Below are 20,109 nucleotides of genomic sequence, written 5' to 3' on the forward strand. Positions count from 1 at the left end.
AATGAATCATCTCAGAAAGAAGGTTTTCTATTTGTTAATAGTGTTTTATTTATTTTGTATACATTTCCATCAAATAGACTGTACAAGTCCTGCGCGTATTCAAACATTGGGACCCGTTAAAATGCGAAAGTTTGTCTCTTATCAAATATTAAATCACAAGCGAAACTGATGGGGTAAATTTTAAATGAGTTGAACAGTTTTTCTTTGTTCAACCAAAAATCAGTTTGTTTCCTCCACGTATTAAAAGCATTGTATGTGAGATGAAATTTGTCCCGAAAATGTTTGAATACGCAGGAGACATGCACAGTCTATTACAGATATTGTAAATTTTATACATATTAATAGCCAAACAATTATTTTGTTGTTGGGCACGAAAAACTTCAAATAATAATTCATTCCTCACATGGTATAATCTGTGGCACTGGTGGCAAAATATGGGAGATTTCCAGACCATTTGGAGTATGCTCCGAGGGAAGATTTTATAGCAAAAAATATAATTATTCAACTTCAAACTTGATTGATGTACGAAGTCAGATTAAAGTAGGGGTAATATTTGGCTTTGTAGCTTGTTAAAAATGTTCAGCAAATCTTAGCCAAATTGTGATAATTAGTCATATTTGCACCAACATGGCTTGGTTTTCTTCCTATTTCAATTTTTGTATTGATACACTGCTTGATGAGTCTAGGTACCCTCGCCTAGCCTGGCTCTCTACATATTTCCATTCTTGTATTGATACACTGCTTGATGAGTCTAGGTACCCTCAGCTAGCCTGGCTCTCTTCCCATCGCCTTTCTTATATTGATACACTGCTTGATGAGTCTAGGTACCCTCACCTAGCCTGGCTCTCTATTTACCCTCGCCTAGCCTGGGTCTCTTCCCCAACTGATATGTTGGTCTCATCTGTTGGATTCGTCTTTTCTTGGATTCTTTTTTGTTCTGGTGCTTCTTCTCTTTGCGCTTGGCTGCCTGGACAGGGTCTGCGACAGCCTGTAGAAAATTAATCGGAAAAAAGAAAATATATTAAACCTCTTTTAAGAATCCTGAATGAATATGCAAAATAGGCGCATTGATTTAACATTTTATTCAACTCAGCTTTGCCTCATTGATTAGAACATTTCATCTTTTAAAACTATTCTCACCATTGCACTCATGGATATTCATTATTTGTAAACTGTACGTCATTTTTACCTGCAACGCTCTCTTCTGTTTCCGCTCAATCCTGGCTTTTGTGATGTCTCGTTGGACGTCTGCGTAGGCGTGAGAGAAGGTTTCCAGTCCCACTAGGCTCTTGATCAGGTCCAGTGCCTCCTGGCATAGTGTTCTTAAATCATTATCTAACGGGATCAAACAACAGAAGGCATTATTATAACTATTATTATTTATTCAGCCATTTCAACAATACATCACAATACAAAAATACTTCTAGATGGGCAAGGAGAAACAAAAGCAAAGTAATTATCTGTGGTCCATAGACCTGCCTCCCCACACCTTGTTGTAGACCAAGAAGAGTTATAAAAATTATATATTCATATTTTTTTTTTGAAAACAAGATAAGAAAATTAAATAAAAACATGTGCTTTTACATCAAAGGTTACAATTTTTATGTAACATTTAAAGCATGAAATATGTGAGAGTAAAACCAGTTTTTAAGAGTGGGAAAAAGGGGGAAAGGTTTATATCCCCTCGTGTGAATTCGCAGAGTTCCCTTGAAGGGAAGCTCATCTAAACAAACAAGCAAACAAACAAACAAACAAACAAGCAAACAAATACCTTCGTGCGACTTTGTGTCACTAATCTCTCGGCACATTGGTTTTAAGATCTGTTTAAGATGAGGCTTCAATCTCTCTCCTCCAACATCCACTGAGATTGCCGCCAGCCACTTGATGACGCAATTCCTCTTCAATGTCTTCTTGGGACTCTTGGCGGCCTCCGACGACGCGATCCGACACATCTTCCTGATCATCCAACTCAGATTAGACACAAAATGCGTCGTCTCAAGCGTTCTCTTGTTGGTGGTGCTGCCCTCTTGTGTTTGAGTGAGGTCATCCATGACCTCTTCTCCATCATCGTCTGGGATTTCATCTTCGGTATCCGTTATAAGACCTTCATCTGGGTTTAAGTGACGAACGACCTTCCCGACAAAGACCAGATTTCTTACAACCTTTAAGCAAAGAGACCAAAACAACATTAAACGGAAGGTATACGTTTGGCAATCATGCTTAAAATGAATGGCAATAAAAACTTTTGGTTAGCAGCCTACATGTATGCTTTTGATAGTATAAACAATTTTTTTAGAAACTTTTCACTTTTCAGTAATGTGGTTTTGTAAAAAGATATCATTTTTTATGGCCCCAAATTAGAATCTGAGGAACGCTTCCTATTAGGGATTATTCTTCCTGCATAGATATTCACGCCGGTTTTTTGGCAATATCTCAAACTGGACCACCTTTTGAAGTGAAATTTTTACATTTTTGTTTTATTTTATACCCACATTTATATAGAGTTACAACCGAACGACTCCAAAAACCAAAGGGTAAACTTTGCCTTTAAAGACAAAGTACACAATCACCAACTATAGCCCCCCAAAAAACCCAATACTTTATTGATCAAAATATAAAAAATATTCCTGACCTGATCACTGAGTTTCTTGTCAATAAAATGAGATTGCAGTTGGGAGCAGAAGATACAGACTAAATCCCGTATGACGTCCGGTCCGTGGTTGAACGGGTACTCCTGCCCAACCTCTCTGACTCCGCCCCCGCCCCTCTCCTCTTCCCCAACCTCCACAGCCTTCCGCTTTCTCTTCGGGTTGGCTCCGACCCTCTTCTCATTGGGATCAGTCTGGGTACTAGACGCCTTTAGCAAGGCTTTGGCCAAGCTGTCTGGTTGTTTGGAGGCAAACAGTTCGCCGAAGAGTTGGGCCGAAACCAGACGCACCCAGGTGTGGGGATGAAGAAGATGAGTCTGGATAGATTCTTAATAGGGGACAAAAATTATAACAAAATTAATCAGGACCACAAGTTTATGATTTGTTAATCTTGAGAACTATTCATTAAATAATAATAATAATGAAAAATTATAAACGCACAAAGTTCTCATGACGCTTAATACAAAAAATAACATAAACATGCACAATAACAATTTTTTTTTAAATAAGCCTAAGCTAAGCCTTCCGCTAGCCTTGTAAGCGAAGATTGCTAGTAACGTGGAGTACGCACGCACACAAGCCAAACTTAACCCGTGAAATATGCTTGACGTAAGCACGGAATTCCCTGCTTACGTAAGCGCTGATTCTTTGCTGAAGGTAATCATGGCCATGAAATTTGGCCCAGTTGATCAATCTGGGAACTTACCCCAGATTGCGTTCATGGTTTGGGTGTGAACTCTGCTGCCAATGAGCGAGCAACACTTGAACATCTTAGCGAGTGCCGAGAGTAGATTGAACAACATGTGATCGCTGTGTCTTTCCTCCATCGATACCTCATCCTCAATCTCCACGGGCGACTCCTTAAGAAACAAAAATCAAAATCACGTCATTTACCATAAATAATAATAATAATAACAATGATAAAGACATTTGTAAAGCGCCTCATGCAAAAGCTCCTATTAAAGCGCATTATAAAGAGACAATAAAACAACAATGAGTGAAAGATACAATTACAAATAAGCAACTTCAAACAAATGAGTTTTTAACAGAGACATAAAAACAGTGTAAAGAACTAGGCCTGGCAAATATGCTAAGGAAGACTATTCCACAGAAACAAAACCTCCTACTCTTTTGATTAATATTAATAATAATAATAATAACAATATTAATAACAGACATTCATATTGCACAACACCTACATATATACTCTACTGCGCATTAAAATATAACAAAATTAAATGCAGAGAAAAAAGAAAGACGTTAGAGAGAATAATTTATACAAGGTGTTTAAAAATAGTTATACGATTGTAGAATCAGAAAAAATTACAGTAAACCCAGAATCAGAAATAATTAGAGTAAACCGATAAAAAGTACAATAATGCACATTGGTAAATAAATTGAAATACACGCCAAGAGCAATTAAAATACAGAGGAAGGAAAGAAAACCAGCTGGAGCCTGAAGGAATGCCAGAAACAAATAAAGATCCTGTCATCAAGCTCTCCTTTCAAGCTGGTTTTTAAAAAGGTGCACAAAAATATTTGCAAGAAAAACGCATAAATATAATACTTCAAAAGTACAATAACAATTAGGGAGAAAACACTTGAAAGAGAACCAGCTGGAGATCAAGGATTCCCTTAAAGGCAGTGGACACTATTGGTAATTGTCAAAGACTAGCCTTCATAGTTGGTGTATCTTAACATATGCATAAAATAACAAACCTGTGAAAATTTGAGCTCAATCAGTCATCGAACTTGCGAGATATGAATGAAAGAAAAAAACACCCTTGTCACACTAAGGTGTGGTTGATTTCGAGACCTCAAGTTCTAAATCTGAGGTCTTGAAATCAAATTCGTGGAAAATTACTTCTTTCTCGGAAACTATGGCACTTCAGAGGGTGCCGTTTCTCACAATGTTTTATACCATCAACCTCTCCCTATTACTTGTCACCAAGAAAGGTTTTATGCTAATTATTTTGAGTAGTTACCAATAGTGTCCACTGCCTTTAAGAAAGAAAACAAAGGTCCTCCTCTCCAGCTGATCAGAACAACAATAAGTCATATATAATGAAGCAATTAAAAAATAGTCAATATAACATCAATGGTGTAGTTTGTCTATCATACAAAACCAGGGTAAATAATTTTGAATGGTTAAACAGTAGGTGGGTAAAAATCTAACAAAAACATTATACAAACATTTTGAATATTCTAAATGCCAAGACCACACCAGGGCCCATTTTTAATAGAGCTGCTTGAGCACAAAAAGTAGCTAAGCACAAATAACTATGCTTACTGGAACAAGGTTACCAGCCAAAATACCATGTCACATATACAACACATGGCTGGTATTATGTTCTTTTTTGCTTAGCAAATAAATTGTTAAGCATTGTTTGCCTGCTTGAGCAGGTCTATGAAATTTGGCCCAGCTCTTTTCAGAGCCAACACTTGTCCCGAACAAGAGTTTATAAATGGTTGTGTTACCAGTAACAATTAATTTTTAATCTTATCTGCACTCTTATCATCGATTACTTTAGTTTTACCTTTTTCAAAGTCTCTGGTCGGATAAGCTCAACAATCTGCGGTAACACGGTGTCCAACCGACGCTGGAACCCTTCCTCCTCTGCCTCCACAAAGATCCCACACAGTTGGGACGCTAGACGTTGATGGGATGGCTTGTTGTCTTGAAGCCAGTGCGTTGTCATGGCGAACAACTCATCTCTCTTGTCGATTCGTATCTGCAGAATGAGAAGCAATAGTGGTTAAGTGTCTTGCTCTAAGTATCAAGACCGGGATCAGAACCCACACTCCGACAGCACCAGAACTTGAACTGCTCAGACACAACATTCTGGTTTTCATGTAAGATTTTGAGTGTAAAGCTGTTTCCATGTTATTTTCTAATGCCATTTTATTGATATGGCCCTCAAACAGGCTGGTCCAGGAGTGAGCGCAATATAAGTTCAATAAATTGTTAATAAATTATTATTATTATTATCAATAATCAATGAACTTTGTGAACTATGAGACATTGATCGCTTCAGTTTACCTTCTGAAGTAAAGACTTGATGGCCAGAGCAGTCAGCTTACGGCACTTGGCAGATTCATCGTTGATGAGCCTGGTTGCCATGGGAATGAAAAACATCCCAGCGTATTGCTCCAAGGTTTTCTTTAAAAAAAGGTGGGGGGAAAAAAGAGAACAAAAAGTAAGTACATCGCTTTGTTAATACATTGTTATTGGACTCTGACAGCAAAAATAAAATGGAATAAAATATCCCAGTAAATGTAAGGGGAACCAAGGAAAGTGTTCTCACCTGCGGGAAACTTGAGAAGATCGTTGCCAACATCTCGAGGGTCGACTCACGACCCGTCTGCAGCTCAAAGTTCAGCTGGCTGACAAAGAACTCAATGTGACCTCTGACTTTTTTACCCAGTGGATAGTCAAGGAGAAAGCTCATAATAACCTGTAAAAAGTAGGAGGCAAACGGTAATATGATTTTTCTATTTTTTTTTTTTTAATGAGAGATTACCTTACATCACAAGGCCACGAACAGCCACTTCACGGCGAGGTATACACTTGACTGTCACCAGGGGAACGATGCCACCTACTCCTGGGGCTAATACAAGGTTATTCCTCTCACAGTCTATAAGGATGTGTTCGGCGCTTGAACAGTAAGGGTGATCGTAAGCGCAGAAATCGGCGTCAAGCAGAGCCATGAAATTGGGCCCTGCTGTTTATTTACTGCAGCGAAGTAGATTAGGAAAGACTCAAAGTGGCAGACGTAATTCTGAGGACACAAACAGAAAGTCTTTCTGCTCGGATTGTAAAGGATGTCTTGATTGCCCTACTAACCTGTCTGCACTGAAGCCTGACGGATGAACTCCCTGATGTGATGGAGAGCTGAGCGACCTTCTTCATGACGTCGTGCATCTCTGGAACAATCAACTTCCTGGACATAATAGCCTGGTAAACAAACACACAAACAAATTAATGATTGTGGCCTGGTTCCCATCCCTACCAGATTCATCGGAAAAGGAGATCTATAGTTTTACATTAATTTTCTCCAGCTCCTTTTTGCTTAGCAGAAAATTGCTACTTGCATCAGCAGCTCTATGAAATTAAGCCCTGGACTCAATTTTTTAGAGCTGCTTGAGCACAAAAAAGTAGCTAAGCACAAAAGCAATTATGCTTACCAGGCACGTGTACCATTTGTGACAGGTATTCTATTCATTTCTGCTCAGAAGAAAATTGTTAAGCAATGCTTTCTGTTTAAGCAGCTCTGTAAAATTGGGCCCAGCATAAAGCCTGTAAGCACAAAAACGTGCTGAGCACAGAAAAAATATTAATTCGCAGAAACTGGTTACCAGCCAAAAGTCCATAACATTAACATTGTTGTGACTGGTGCCCCATCCATTTTTTTGCTTAGCCAACAAATTTGCTAAGCAGTATTCTTTGCATAAGCAGCTCTATATTATTTGGCCCAGTTGGTGTAGTGGGCTGCCTGTTTTCCTGCTTACCTTGAGTAAGCCGAATGCAGTGGCTTGCCTGGTGTGGTCATGCATGTCCTCTTCAGCGTAGGTCAGTAATACCTGTAGCTGCTTCTCATCAATGGTATGCTGCTTAACGTCTCGGACTAGCACCGTTACAGCCTACCGAGAAAACAACAAACAACAACATTACAACTAGTGTTACTGCTTCTCATCAATGGTATGCTGCTTAACGTCACGGACTAGCACGGTTACAGCCTACCAAGAGAACAACAAACAACAACATTACAACTAGTGTAACTGCTTCTCATCAATGGTATGCTGCTTAACGTCACGGACAAGCACCGTTACAGCCTATCAAGAAAACGACAAACAACAACATTACAACTAGTGTAACTGCTTCTCATCAATGGTATGCTGCTTAACGTCACGGACTATCACCGTTACAGCCTACCAAGAAAACAACAAACAACAACATTACAACTAGTGTTACTGCTTCTCATCAATGGTATGCTGCTTAACGTCACGGACTAGCACCGTTACAGCCTACCAAGAAAACAACAAACAACAACATTACAACTAGTGTAACTGCTTCTCATCAATGGTATGCTGCTTAACGTCACGGACTAGCACGGTTACAGCCTACCGAGAAAACAACAAACAACAACATTACAACTAGTGTTACTGCTTCTCATCAATGGTATGCTGCTTAACGTCACGGACTATCACCGTTACAGCCTATCAAGAAAACAACAAACAACAACATTACAACTAGTGTAACTGCTTCTCATCAATAGTATGCTGCTTAACGTCACGGACTAGCACGGTTACAGCCTACCAAGAAAACAACAAACAACAACATCACAACTAGTGTTACTGCTTCTCATCAATGGTATGCTGCTTAACGTCACGGACTATCACCGTTACAGCCTACCGAGAAAACAACAAACAACAACATTACAACTAGTGTAACTGCTTCTCATCAATGGTATGCTGCTTAACGTCACGGACTAGCACCGTTACAGCCTACCGAGAAAACAACAAACAACAACATTACAACTAGTGTTACTGCTTCTCATCAATGGTATGCTGCTTAACGTCTCGGACTAGCACGGTTACAGCCTACCAAGAAAACAACAAACAACAACATTACAACTAGTGTAACTGCTTCTCATCAATGGTATGCTGCTTAACGTCACGGACTAGCACGGTTACAGCCTACCAAGAAAACAACAAACAACAACATTACATCTAGTGTAACTGCTTCTCATCAATGGTATGCTGCTTAACGTCACGGACTAGCACCGTTACAGCCTACCGAGAAAACAACAAACAACAACATTACAACTAGTGTAACTGCTTCTCATCAATGGTATGCTGCTTAACGTCACGGACTAGCACGGTTACAGCCTACCGGGAAAACAACAAACAACAACATTACAACTAGTGTAACTGCTTCTCATCATTGGTATGATGCTGAACGTCACGGACTAGCACGGTTACAGCCTACCGAGAAAACAACAAACAACAACACCACAACTAGTGTAAATAACAATTGCAAATGGTACTGTATGGAACTTCTCTTTTAACCAAGTAGCTTAGCACAAAATAGTTGTGCTTACCAGAATAAGGTTACCAGCCAAACTACAGGGTCACATGTACAATTTTTGGTGTCCTGCACACAACATTGAAAATATAAATGTCCACAGATTTGTATATAAGTTAGCTATGTAAAAGATGGCCAGGCTGGGAAAACTTCCCTCGTTATATAAATGCTTTAAAATGATGTAGTTTTTGAGAAACGACTGTAAAATTTGTTATGAACTAAAAGAGTCCAAAACCGGATGTCTAAAATATAGAAACATATGAAACACTAGATGACAATTTGGTGAATTTACCTTGAAGCAGCACACAACAATGTCAAAGTTAGCGCCCTTGGCTGCTCCTGCAGTGGCATACTCGTTGAGGATTTTAAAAAGCGTCTTTGTTAGTTTGACTGCGCTTTTATCGATAGAGGGCAGAGGATAGCGCAGCAGCCATTTGACGCAGCGGAGAGCGACAACCGTCACCTGATAACAGAAAGATAGTGACAAAATAAAAAAGCAGGTTTTTAACTATTTATTTGGTGAGGTTTTGTGGTAGCACCATGTGTACATCTCTTTTAAGTAGTGGTAGTTTTGAAAAGAACCAATGGTTGACAACTCAACGGTTCAATCAGCTTGCTCTGATCGTTTTCAGGAGAATGCTGGACTCTGTTACTAAATACTGCCTTGTAGATTAACTGGGAGTTGGGCCTAGCTCGATGGTGCATGAAGACTGGCCGATGCACAGGATAAGCTGGGCTTAGCTCAGTGAAGCGTGTAGGCTGGAGCTGGAGGTGAAAACTAAACTGAAACTTACTGGGAGTGGGTAGAGAGTGTGTGCTCCATTTCCTTATTGATTGAATACATGTAAAATTAATTTTAACAAAGATCACTTGTTGCCATGTTTGTTCAAGCTGATCTTTTACAGTGTCTAAATTCAGGTACAGTCTGAAGTTTCCGATCCCTTAGTAGCAATATTCTAGGGCAACGTGTGTCTTTACCTTTGTGTACTTGGATGTGAGTGACTGCAGGAGAATTCCAACGAACGGATCCAACATCTGAAGGTGTTGTTGGTTGGAAGGCGACAACTTGGATCTCTTCAAGTTCATGTGCAGCAACTATTAGCAAAGACAATAATTGAGGTCAAAGGTCATGCTTAGGTAAACGTTTCTAAAGTTGACAACAGAGCCCACTGCCAAGCACAGGAAATTATTGCCTTACAGCAACAGGTTAGCAGCCAAAATTTACATTAAATGATTGTGGCAGAAAATATTGCCAAACAGGATACTGGACACAAACTGTACACACGACATGGTGGTTTGACTTGTAACCTTATTGTGGTAAGCATAATTTTGTTGTGCTTAGCTGCTTTTTGTGCTTAAGCATTTGTATTTCCTTGAAGTCTGAAACTCAAAAATCTGAGACTGAGACAAGGACAAAATCTGAGACAATTCAGCTTTATGTGATTGAGTTCTAAAATGTCTTTTTCACGTTTGGTAAAGTTTACTTAAACAAAAAAAGTGTTGCCCTCACCTGAAGTCCAAACTCAACGATGAGGTACATGTTGGTCTTGATGCTGACCTGTGGGGTCGTTCCGCCCTTCTTTGGGGCAGGGAGTAAGAGGTACGTACTCTCAGGGGCGGCTCTAGGGTCTGGTGGAGGCTTCACTTTGCCCTTTGACCTTTCCAGGGGTGTCATCAATGGGATGGTCTCGGTAGCCAGTCCATGGATAAAGATTAACATGGAGTCCACGGTAATCCCTGGATTATTGATCAGTCCCATGGTTACGTATTTCAGAACCTCACTGGCCTTACGGACAACCTTGTGGCTGTGAGAGGTTTCTAGAATCTACATAGAAAGCAGACGAATCACAAATATATCAAACTGTGGATAAGGCGCCTCCAGACCATACAATCAGAAGAAAAAACATTACATGAGAAAGTGCACTCATAAATTTCTATTGATACATTACATAATACAAATTTACAACATTTCAAAAAACTTTGTGCGTGATTCGTCTGCAATTTCTGCTTCACAGCTTAATGAAATTGACATCCGATATACTGACCTCTTTCAATGGGAGAATAAGTCGGGTCAATGAACCCTGACCTATGACCTTAGCTACCATCTCATAGCAGTCGTAACCCTTGATGCTGCGGGCCTCCTCCAGCTTACCCACAATGCCAACTACTTCTTTTTCCTCAGCAACCACCCCAAAAAGTTCTTTGTTGAAAACCTGAATGAAAAACCAAGCAATAACGAAAAGGTTCTTACTATAAGAAAATGCGTCATAATTTGTAGCGGACCCTCTTTAACTGCATAATTTAGGTGTAACTAACAATATTTTCATAAATATTTCAAAAGTTACATCAACACACAATAACAACAAGAAAAGAAACAAAGAGGAAGAAAATTTTGTTTGGCAAATTATTCTTAAAAAAAACAAAGTAGAAGGTTCTCAACTCATGATAGCATTTAACAGTGGATTAAAATACAGGGGCAGATAGGGGAAATATAAGAAACATCAAAGATAGAAGAGCGCTGGTTCGGAAAGCTCCGGCCAGGGAGTTCTGGGAACGCTTCTCTTGTACAAGTGTCTACTATTACTCCTGGTAATTACCTCCACCATTGAGCTGATGCTAGCATCGAGGTTCCCTGGCTGTAGAGTCGGCATGGAGCTATGGAGGAGTGCATGGAGGGTGAAACTCAACACGTGAAGCTGCGATTAAAACAGACAGAAATTAGGTACGTTTTGAAAACTTTGCATCTGCTCTGGGATTATCAAAAACTTTTATGTTAGAGGGTAAATTCTATTTTCAGAGATAAGTTTCCTCGAGAACCCCCTCCCTTCTTACCTGATAGCCTCTTGTTAAGGCATGTCTGAGTTCCTTCAGGATGAAAGAGAAGTACCCGATGCCGAGAGACGCCAGAATCTTCACCAACGTGTCCCGGCTGACGTCTCGGACATCCTTGGCTCTACTCTTCAGCATCTGACACACCTTGATCAAGACGTTGGGGAGGTTCTGGTGGAGGGTCTTCTTGGGCAGGGCCTGTAGGAGCTTGACCATGGCCAGGGCGATTGGGACTCGTAGAATCTCATCATCTTCTGCGACAGCAAAGCGAGCTTTCTTGTGATGCTCGTCACTCTTAGCCTAAAGGAGTCAAAGAAATATGCTCTGTTAAAGGGGGATGGTATACCTGTGGTAATTAAGCTAAAAACTTACTTTGTAATGATTTTTGGGGTTGAGCAAAGAATTGACTAGAGTGGGATTCGAACCAACGACCTCTGGATTAACGTGGTGGCGCTCTACCAACTGAGCTATCTAGCCCTATGTTGGCGGTGTCCCTATTTTGTCAATATCTTTGTTCGGGGGTGCCAGTCAGAAGCCATACAACCGTTAACTGCCGTGTAGCCAGGGATCACACCCAAATTACAATACAACCTGGGAAGCGTCAGCCAGGGGATCACCTTAAGGGGAAACTTACTTTGTTTGTAAGAAGCACTGCAGCTGTTGTTAATGTTTAACATCTTGAGAAATAATTCTCCTCTAGGGAATTTTTTTTTTTTTTTTTAAAGGGATCAAACAATTTTCAATTTTATAATCTATTGATGCCTGAAACATTTGCTTGTTTCAGCTAAAACACGATTTCCTACTTAAATGATTGGTTCAATGTATGGTGTTCTTCAGAAAACCTTGATATTAAAAAGGATTAAGACTCTTTCAAAGACCAATGTTTTAATAAATATAACCTTTGTTTTGGACCTAGTAACGACAAAACCCAAATAAACAAATAGAAAAATATTACTGTCAGTACCTTCTTTGTAAGGGTCTTGTGCAGCTTGGGCAGGATGCTGGCCACGATGATACGATGTATCTTGGTTGCCATGGTAACTTGGCCTCTATGCTTGTCAACCTCCTTCTCGGTATCCTTCTCATCATCTTCATTGATATCACCTTCTTCAACCTCTTTCTCGTCATCTTCATCGTTGTTTTCATCATCGCTATCAGAGGAAGTTTTCGCTACTTCGGACTTCTTATTTTCTTCTCCGGTTTTATCTGAAACATATAACAAAAAGATTGACTCGATTATCAATGGCAAACTGTAGCCAAGGAATCTTAGCCGACTGTCTTCACTAGAGAGAAGACACTTTCCTCAAATCCTTAACTGCAGACATGCAACTGCAGTTTAAGTAGGATTTGAAACTTTGCGTGGTGGAAATACAATATTGTAAAAGTTTGCCAAAACACCATGTAATGACTATCTCTAAATGATTTGGGTGGTTCTGAAAAGAACCGTTGGTTTCAACTGAACTCTGCACTTTGTAAAACAAACAAAACACATAAATAAATAAATAAATAAATAAATAATTAAAAACTTTTTTTCAGGCACTGCAAGAATTTGTACTGTGTAAAAAAAAAAAAAAACTTGGAAATCAGCTAATGCCTTGACTAGTCCTCAGGGGTTTTCCTCCCACGACTAAAACTCAACCTTCCTTCCTCGTCTTCTCTCCATTGAGTTAGTTCTTGGTTAGTAAAGTGATTTCTTTTTTTTAAAGAGTTCTTGGCTTAATGAAATTAGTTATACCTTCTGCTGAATTTTCTGACGGAGGTGGCTCATTCTTGGTGGATGTTTTTCCAACTTGTACATTTTCAACACCTTCCGAGAGCGACAGATCAAAATGAAACGAGTCCAAGACTGCGACAACCAACCTGGTAAAAAAAAAAAAAAATTGTTTGTTTCAAATCATCACTGGGTTGAAAAATAACAGAAACAGCATTGGAAGATAAAACACAGATGTGTCATGGCCAAGCAATCAAGCTCACTAGACTCAACCTCTGGTGTTTCTGGTCAGCAGAGGTGTGGGTTCGAATCCTGGTCTTGACACTTATTTGTGTTTTTAAGCAAGACACTTTTCAAGACATTCGTCCTTTGAATGGATGAAAGGCTGTTAGTCTGTGTGTTGTGTAATACAGGTAAAATAACCCACTTCCACATATCACTAAGAGATGAGGTTTACCCGGCATTTTTGGCAGTGGCTGCTGAGTTTGTCACAGTACCTTGTTAACACTTACAAAGTGTTACTTAAAATGGGTCTCATATTTAACAAACTTCAAAAACCTGTCCAGAAATAAATGATGATAAGCGCTTTGAGACGCACGTAGATAAAGCACTATATAAAAAACTACGAATGTTTTGGTTTGATTTATTACTGTTATTTTTATTGTCATATTAATATTTTTAATAAGATAGAGTACAATCAATTGGGAGTATCAAAGACTACATGAAATAAAATGCTGTGGCGGTTATAAAACTTAGGAATGACATTACCTGACGGCTGTCTTCTGTTGGTCGATGCTTTTTGTGACCAGTCGTAAATACTGCTGTAGCAACAGGTAATACCATCGCCAAGGCAACTGGCTAGCGACAGCTCCGACTGCGCCGATCGCCTCAATCACCAAGTTGGGATTCTTGGCCGAGATCACTGGATCAAAGATGATCGCCGTTGCCATTGGCAAGAGAAACTGATAGAGGGCGCTGTGTGTGAAATCGCCTTGTTTGGCGTGGAGGGCTAGAAGGCGTAATGCCCTCATGCGGCGATGGTGCTGTAAAGAGAAACAAATTACGCGTAAGAGTGTAGCATGAAGAGATTTTACATTGGCTCACTACCTTAAAACCTTTATTGGTATTTCAAGAACTGATAAATATTCATTCACTCAAAAATAAATTAACACATTTTAAAAATGTATTATTCACATCTGAAAAGAAAGAAAGTATGAGGATATTAAACAAAGATGTCACACAGTTTTAAGTAACCTACAGGGCAAGTTGAGAAGTGGTATTGAAAGTGTCTACAAACTATTACAATCTCAAACCTCAAAATTGTCAGTGACAACAAACGACGTAATCAACCACTCAATCTGATTGGTCAGCGGTTCTGAAAGACAGCTCTTCATTGGTTGGTTTGCGTCGGCCATGGCTTACCTGTATATGTCTGATATTCTCAAAGAAGTCTTTCTCGATGTCTTCATTGCGTAGGATGCCCATGCACTGGAACTGCGGATGATTCGGGAATAGTTTGACAATGTCCGACAGAAGTCCTATCATCTCATGCCTGGAATTCTATGATTGATTAAAAGCAACAATTAATAAATATAAAAATAAAGCTTGGGGAAGAGGTTTAAACTCGGTCAGGCCTGGTTCTTGATAACTTTACCAAGTACCCCTTAGAGGCACCATAGCAGCCACAAGCGGCTTGTACCCAAATGGCACTAGCAGTCACAAACGGCCGCAAGGTTTAAACTACCCCCTAACACAACAGAGGTCAAAGCAAAGGTCATTACCCAATACAAAATTTCCCAATGTATCATGAAATCATAAGTTTTAAATTTCTTGACACAAAACTAATTTTTATTTTTCTGTTGACATTTCATTGACAAAAGAATAAACAATGATAGCAATATCTAGGCGTTTTGTGATGATTAAACAGAAATTATACAGTGATTATACCAAACGTTTTAAACATGGCCACGTGATGTCCTCTAAACCGATTAGAATGGATGAGCTGTCACAGATATTTTTGAATGATTAAATAAGAACACACTGATACTCCTAATGAGCAAGTAAGTAGGACATCAAAGACCTTGACGCCTAGTATCTCCATCTTTGGATAAAATTTTCCATGAAACGGTTCTCACCTCTGATTTTAATCTCAGCGATTCTCTTATGGCTGGAGCGAGTCTGTGAGTGATGACATTGTCAAAGTTTGAATGTTCACTGTCGGGTTCCTCAGTAGCTAGCTTCGTCACCAGAGCCTTCAGGAAGTAGGAGGAGTTATCTCGCATCGACATGTCGTCAATCTAAGACGGATTGAAATAAAAGTAAAGTCAAAGATTGGTTTTGTTGTTAATGAATTACGGACTTATAGGCAATGGTCATGTTTCCCGTCACGACTCCCTGTCGATAACCATTCTCCAAGGAACAGTTGAGGACAAGCGGCAGAGACTCCTTGAGTCAGGCTTTCTACCTCCTTCGTAGATACCCTTATATCATTGGCACAGCTATCTTCTTCGTCTTATCTAAGGCTACAACATCTAATAACAATAATAATAATAAGACTTGTAATGCGCACGCATCCACCCTGTTGGGGGTTCAAGGCGCAGAACATATGGAACATCTGGAAGCATATGATCTATCCCATGAATTATTAATATTAATATTAATATTATTTTTATCAATTTATCTAAGGCCTTACCTTCATTATCATATAGAGGCAATTGTACATCACAGGCGTCAAGAACACCACGTCGATGGTTTCCATTGATGCGAGCCTCTCATTGGCCAATCTGAATCCAGCCAGTCGGTACGAGTAGTCGCGTTCGTCCACATGTTTCCGATCCCAGGAGTTGAGCTGCCTCATGAGACGGGCAATATCGGCCATGGTTGGATCCGTATCAGACATCGCGGTGAAGACATCGCATAAAGCTGCTCTGGACTGCCGAAACGTCAGACGGTAGAACAGCCGGGAGAGAAGGCTGTTGTAATAAGATAAAATTTAATTTTTTTATTTTATATACCTTTGGTTTTATGAACCATTTGATTGTAGTAATCTTTAGTAGAAACATGCAATGAAACTACCCGTGAAATTTCATTTCGAAAGGTGGTACTTTTTTTTAGGTATTGCCAACAAATCTGGAAGGGTTCTGCCTGCGCAGGAAGAATAATCCATAATGGAATACACAATCTGAGAAATGTTTTAATGAAAGGGGAGGTGTCAGAGGTGTGACAGAGGAAAAGGAACACTCTTTTGTCTTAAAAACTTACCCTAAGAAGTCTGCAGGAGTAAGACATTGTTTGATCACATTCTTGACCGTGTGAAGGATATCCAACTCAGTGGTCTGATTAAAAAAATACAAAATAAAAATTGTAAAATGTTATACATAGCCCAGTTGATAGATCATGTTGAACCACATGTTGCTGGTTCAAATCTTGCTCTAGTAAATATTTATCTTTGTTTAAAACTCAAAACAGACATTAACTTACTTGGTAACAAGCATTGGAGAGCTGTTGATAGTATAAAACATTGTGGGAAACGACTCCCTCTGAAGTAGTGTAGTTTTTGAGAAAGAGGTAATTTCTCACTAAAATAATAAAAGACTTCTAGCTAGAAGTCTTTTGTTCCTATCTGAAAGCACACAAATTCGTCCAACAAGGGTGTTTTTTTCTTGCATTATTTTCTCACAACTTCGGTGACCGATTGAGCCTAAATTTTCACAGGCTTTTATTTTATGCTTATGATGGAATACACCAAGTGAGAACACCGGTATTTGACAACTACCAAACGTGTACAGTGCCTTTAACACAAACTTAATAAAAAGTTAAAGTCAGTTTCCTTTATGGTTTGTTTCAGTAATGGATCACCTTAAACGCTTTGAGAATAATGTGAGCAACTTCAGAAAAACCAAAACACGGCAACCTTTACCTCATGCCTTTCGTTTGTCCTTTGTAAGATCGGAAGTAGAAGGCCGACCAGCATTGCACTCTGTTCGGGATCACTGACATATAAGCTTATCCTACGACAATTCAAAATAATCTGTATTAATAAACTATTGATGTATTCAATTCAAATCAATTCAAGTCAACATTGATTCCATTATTCTCTTCTCAAAATATAACATGTATACAAAATATGCCATAGAAAAGCAAAATAATAAGCACAGAAATGAAGGGGGAAAGACTTAGTTTATGTAGACCACAATAAAGAGAGTATAATGCTGTCAGATTAAGCCAAGGGTGGTAGAAGACAGCCTTGACAAAAAAAACTACAAACATGGAGACGAGACAAACAGGTAAACAACTTAAATTTGCCGAGTCATGTTTGTACTTGATGGTCACCGACCCTTCAAAGCCATTCAACTGGTCAGGTTTTGTAGGGTGACACAACTACACACAGAACTAACGGTAAAATGTACTTAGCAATCTATATGCGCTCGACACTTTTATGACTGTGGGTCCAATTTCTAAGATTAAAGGTCGAGGAGTTTGTATCCAGACATTTTTTTTGGATCCATCAAAATCGGGCTGAAACAGAGATATTGATTTTTGATTTTTGCGGGGGATGTGAAATGGAGATCCTACTTTGAGATGATGTTAAGATCCTTCATCGGTAGACTGCTCCGCTCTCCCTTCCTCTGGGTGCTTTTCCCAACAGATGAGCTGAGGTATGTAAGGACCGCTGGTACATGGGGGAGGAGAAGCCTGGTTCCCAGGCTCGGAGGTTCTGAATATAACGAAAAATCTTGGATTTAGTTGTCTGGAAAGAAGGAGAACTTGGTAAGTGTCACCATGGCCCAGTGGTTGACCGCGGGACTTGCAATCACAAGGTTGTAGGCTTGTATCCTACCAAGCTGACCACTGATTTCAAAATGACTAGAATAAGTATTGTCGACTAGTTACTGGATCACAATTTCTTGATTGTGCAATTCATAATCATAATTTCTACAACCAAGGATAATATACTAATTCAAACAGCAAGGAATAATGACTTTATTTCACCTGTGAACTGTTTACTCTCCAATTTGACCTCCAGTAGGTCATTGACCTCCAGTGACCTCTCCCCATCATCTTCCATCTCGGGATCATCCTCCATGAGAAGGCTCTGCACAATCTCCATCACCATGGCAACGACCGCGTCCGAGACCGTCGGGGCGGACAGGAGGGCGGTAACGCTGGGGAGGACCGTGCAACTTTGGTCAGAGGGGTGGTGCTTGGCAAAGAGGGGATGGAATCTGTTGAACGGAGAGAAAAAAATGCCAAGAATTGTGATGATGAAGACGAGCTAAGATGAAACTTTTGTCAGGTCCCAGCAGCAGAATTGGCTTCACCCCCTTTAAGGGACCCAACGACCTTTTACCGAGTAATGATGATAATAACTACTTCTTGTATAGCGCATTTTACAATTAAAGTATCAATGCGCTTTATATTAGTGCCCTGCTCATTGGGCCAACAACATTCTTTTAATCAGCTCTCTGTGGAGTACACAACCTGGGCAGCCGCGGCGCTACAAAGGCTTTTTCATACACAATATCAACCTGAAGAGAAGCAATTATAGTAAAGTATCTTGCTGAAGGACATAAGAATCACGACCAAGATCCGAACCCACACTCAAGCACCAATGACTTTACCACCCAGGTCCAATGACGTAAAGCTGTTCAGCAGAAAACACTGCTTAGCAAAACTCTTTGCTTAGCAAAAAAGGGTAGGGCATCTTGCTCTAAGATACCAGTGTCATTTTGAATGTACCTTGGGTTTTTACTCCACGCAAGAATGAGCTTCAACAAGGGCGTTGGAGTGGCTAGACACTCATTGGCCAGGCTGCCGATCTGGGGCCACACCGCTGCCTCGAAGATACAATCAATCTCATTGGCTGAGAACGGGTGCTCTTCAAAGACCCCAAAGAATTCAACCAATCGCAGGAGGGCTAGCTGGCGAAGTTTCTTCAGCTGGCCAACAGCATAGACTTGTATCTGTGAGTGTTGATAAAAAGGTTTCACATTTTCTTTTTAACTTAATTTCTTCTTAACTTACTTGATTAAACCTTGAATGTCTTGAATGTTGCATGGTGTTACATTTAAATTTACAAGGTCACGCTTACTTTTTTCTTTTTTTTCAAAAAAACCTTTTAGAGACCTACCCACCAAAATATTTGACTTCAACAATTTGTTTTTGGTTTCCCCCCCCCCCCCCCCCGTTTCCTTTTTAAAAATTTTTTTTGTTTATACTTTCGTTAGTACAATTTTGTGCTTAAGCTATTTTGTTTAGACCCACACATTGACAATTTTAAAATAAAAAGTTTAATTAAAAAAAAAACAGCCATGGGAAATAGGCCTGGACCATCACTTCACACATGAAGAACTTTTTTTCAAAAACAAACCAACCAAACTTGCTTTTAACAACTCAAAATAACACCGCACAGAAACACAGTCAGGGATGGTTCTGTGTGCCTTACCTGTTCTCGCTGGTCCAGCAATCGGTCATAACTGGCCAACAGGGAGGTGATAAGATGGAGGATGGTGGTAGCGTAGGGTGCGATCGCAAGACCTAACTTACTGAAGATCATGCCTATGGTGTCCAACATACTGCATTATAATAATAATAATAATAATAATAATAATAATAATAATAATAATAATAATAATAATAATAATAATAATAATAATAATAATAATAATAATAATAATAATAATAATAATAATAATAATGATATTGATTCAAGTGTATGTTAAACCAAAACAAAAGATATTGACAAAATAGGGACACCGCCAATATAGGGCTAAATATAGATAGCTCAGTCGGTAGAGCACCGGCACGTTAATCCGTAGGTGGTTGGTTCGAATCCC

The 20,109-nt window shown here is 39.5% G+C and overlaps 1 protein-coding gene across 2 annotated transcripts in view; it reads right to left on the minus strand.

Annotated features, from left to right (window-relative positions):
• Positions 1 to 73: 73 nt before the first annotated feature.
• LOC139939729 (small subunit processome component 20 homolog) overlaps positions 74 to 20,109 on the minus strand; it is a 34,967-nt gene continuing 14,931 nt past the window's right edge. The window contains exons 25-53 of one of the 2 annotated variants that reach the window (XM_071935820.1): positions 19,719 to 19,848; positions 19,013 to 19,236; positions 18,266 to 18,498; positions 17,849 to 17,990; positions 17,193 to 17,283; positions 16,535 to 16,608; positions 15,966 to 16,245; positions 15,409 to 15,570; positions 14,696 to 14,833; positions 14,042 to 14,316; positions 13,298 to 13,422; positions 12,527 to 12,768; positions 11,566 to 11,862; positions 11,331 to 11,429; positions 10,779 to 10,946; positions 10,244 to 10,558; positions 9,712 to 9,828; positions 9,026 to 9,196; positions 7,158 to 7,289; positions 6,493 to 6,603; positions 5,954 to 6,103; positions 5,689 to 5,808; positions 5,186 to 5,380; positions 3,355 to 3,508; positions 2,633 to 2,976; positions 1,772 to 2,162; positions 1,190 to 1,335; positions 862 to 988; positions 74 to 760 (exon numbers count right to left, since the gene is read on the minus strand). In XM_071935820.1, coding sequence (XP_071791921.1) covers positions 645 to 760; positions 862 to 988; positions 1,190 to 1,335; positions 1,772 to 2,162; positions 2,633 to 2,976; positions 3,355 to 3,508; positions 5,186 to 5,380; positions 5,689 to 5,808; positions 5,954 to 6,103; positions 6,493 to 6,603; positions 7,158 to 7,289; positions 9,026 to 9,196; positions 9,712 to 9,828; positions 10,244 to 10,558; positions 10,779 to 10,946; positions 11,331 to 11,429; positions 11,566 to 11,862; positions 12,527 to 12,768; positions 13,298 to 13,422; positions 14,042 to 14,316; positions 14,696 to 14,833; positions 15,409 to 15,570; positions 15,966 to 16,245; positions 16,535 to 16,608; positions 17,193 to 17,283; positions 17,849 to 17,990; positions 18,266 to 18,498; positions 19,013 to 19,236; positions 19,719 to 19,848 — 5,269 coding nt within the window. In that variant the 3' untranslated portion in view covers positions 74 to 644. Of the gene's footprint in view, positions 989 to 1,189; positions 1,336 to 1,771; positions 2,163 to 2,632; positions 2,977 to 3,354; positions 3,509 to 5,185; positions 5,381 to 5,688; positions 5,809 to 5,953; positions 6,104 to 6,492; positions 6,604 to 7,157; positions 7,290 to 9,025; positions 9,197 to 9,711; positions 9,829 to 10,243; positions 10,559 to 10,778; positions 10,947 to 11,330; positions 11,430 to 11,565; positions 11,863 to 12,526; positions 12,769 to 13,297; positions 13,423 to 14,041; positions 14,317 to 14,695; positions 14,834 to 15,408; positions 15,571 to 15,965; positions 16,246 to 16,534; positions 16,609 to 17,192; positions 17,284 to 17,848; positions 17,991 to 18,265; positions 18,499 to 19,012; positions 19,237 to 19,718; positions 19,849 to 20,109 lie in introns of both variants that reach the window. The other variant, XM_071935821.1, reaches the window with a different exon arrangement.

The sequence above is a fragment of the Asterias amurensis genome, chromosome 7 (genome assembly GCF_032118995.1).
Source record: "Asterias amurensis chromosome 7, ASM3211899v1".
NCBI lineage: Eukaryota > Metazoa > Echinodermata > Asteroidea > Forcipulatida > Asteriidae > Asterias > Asterias amurensis.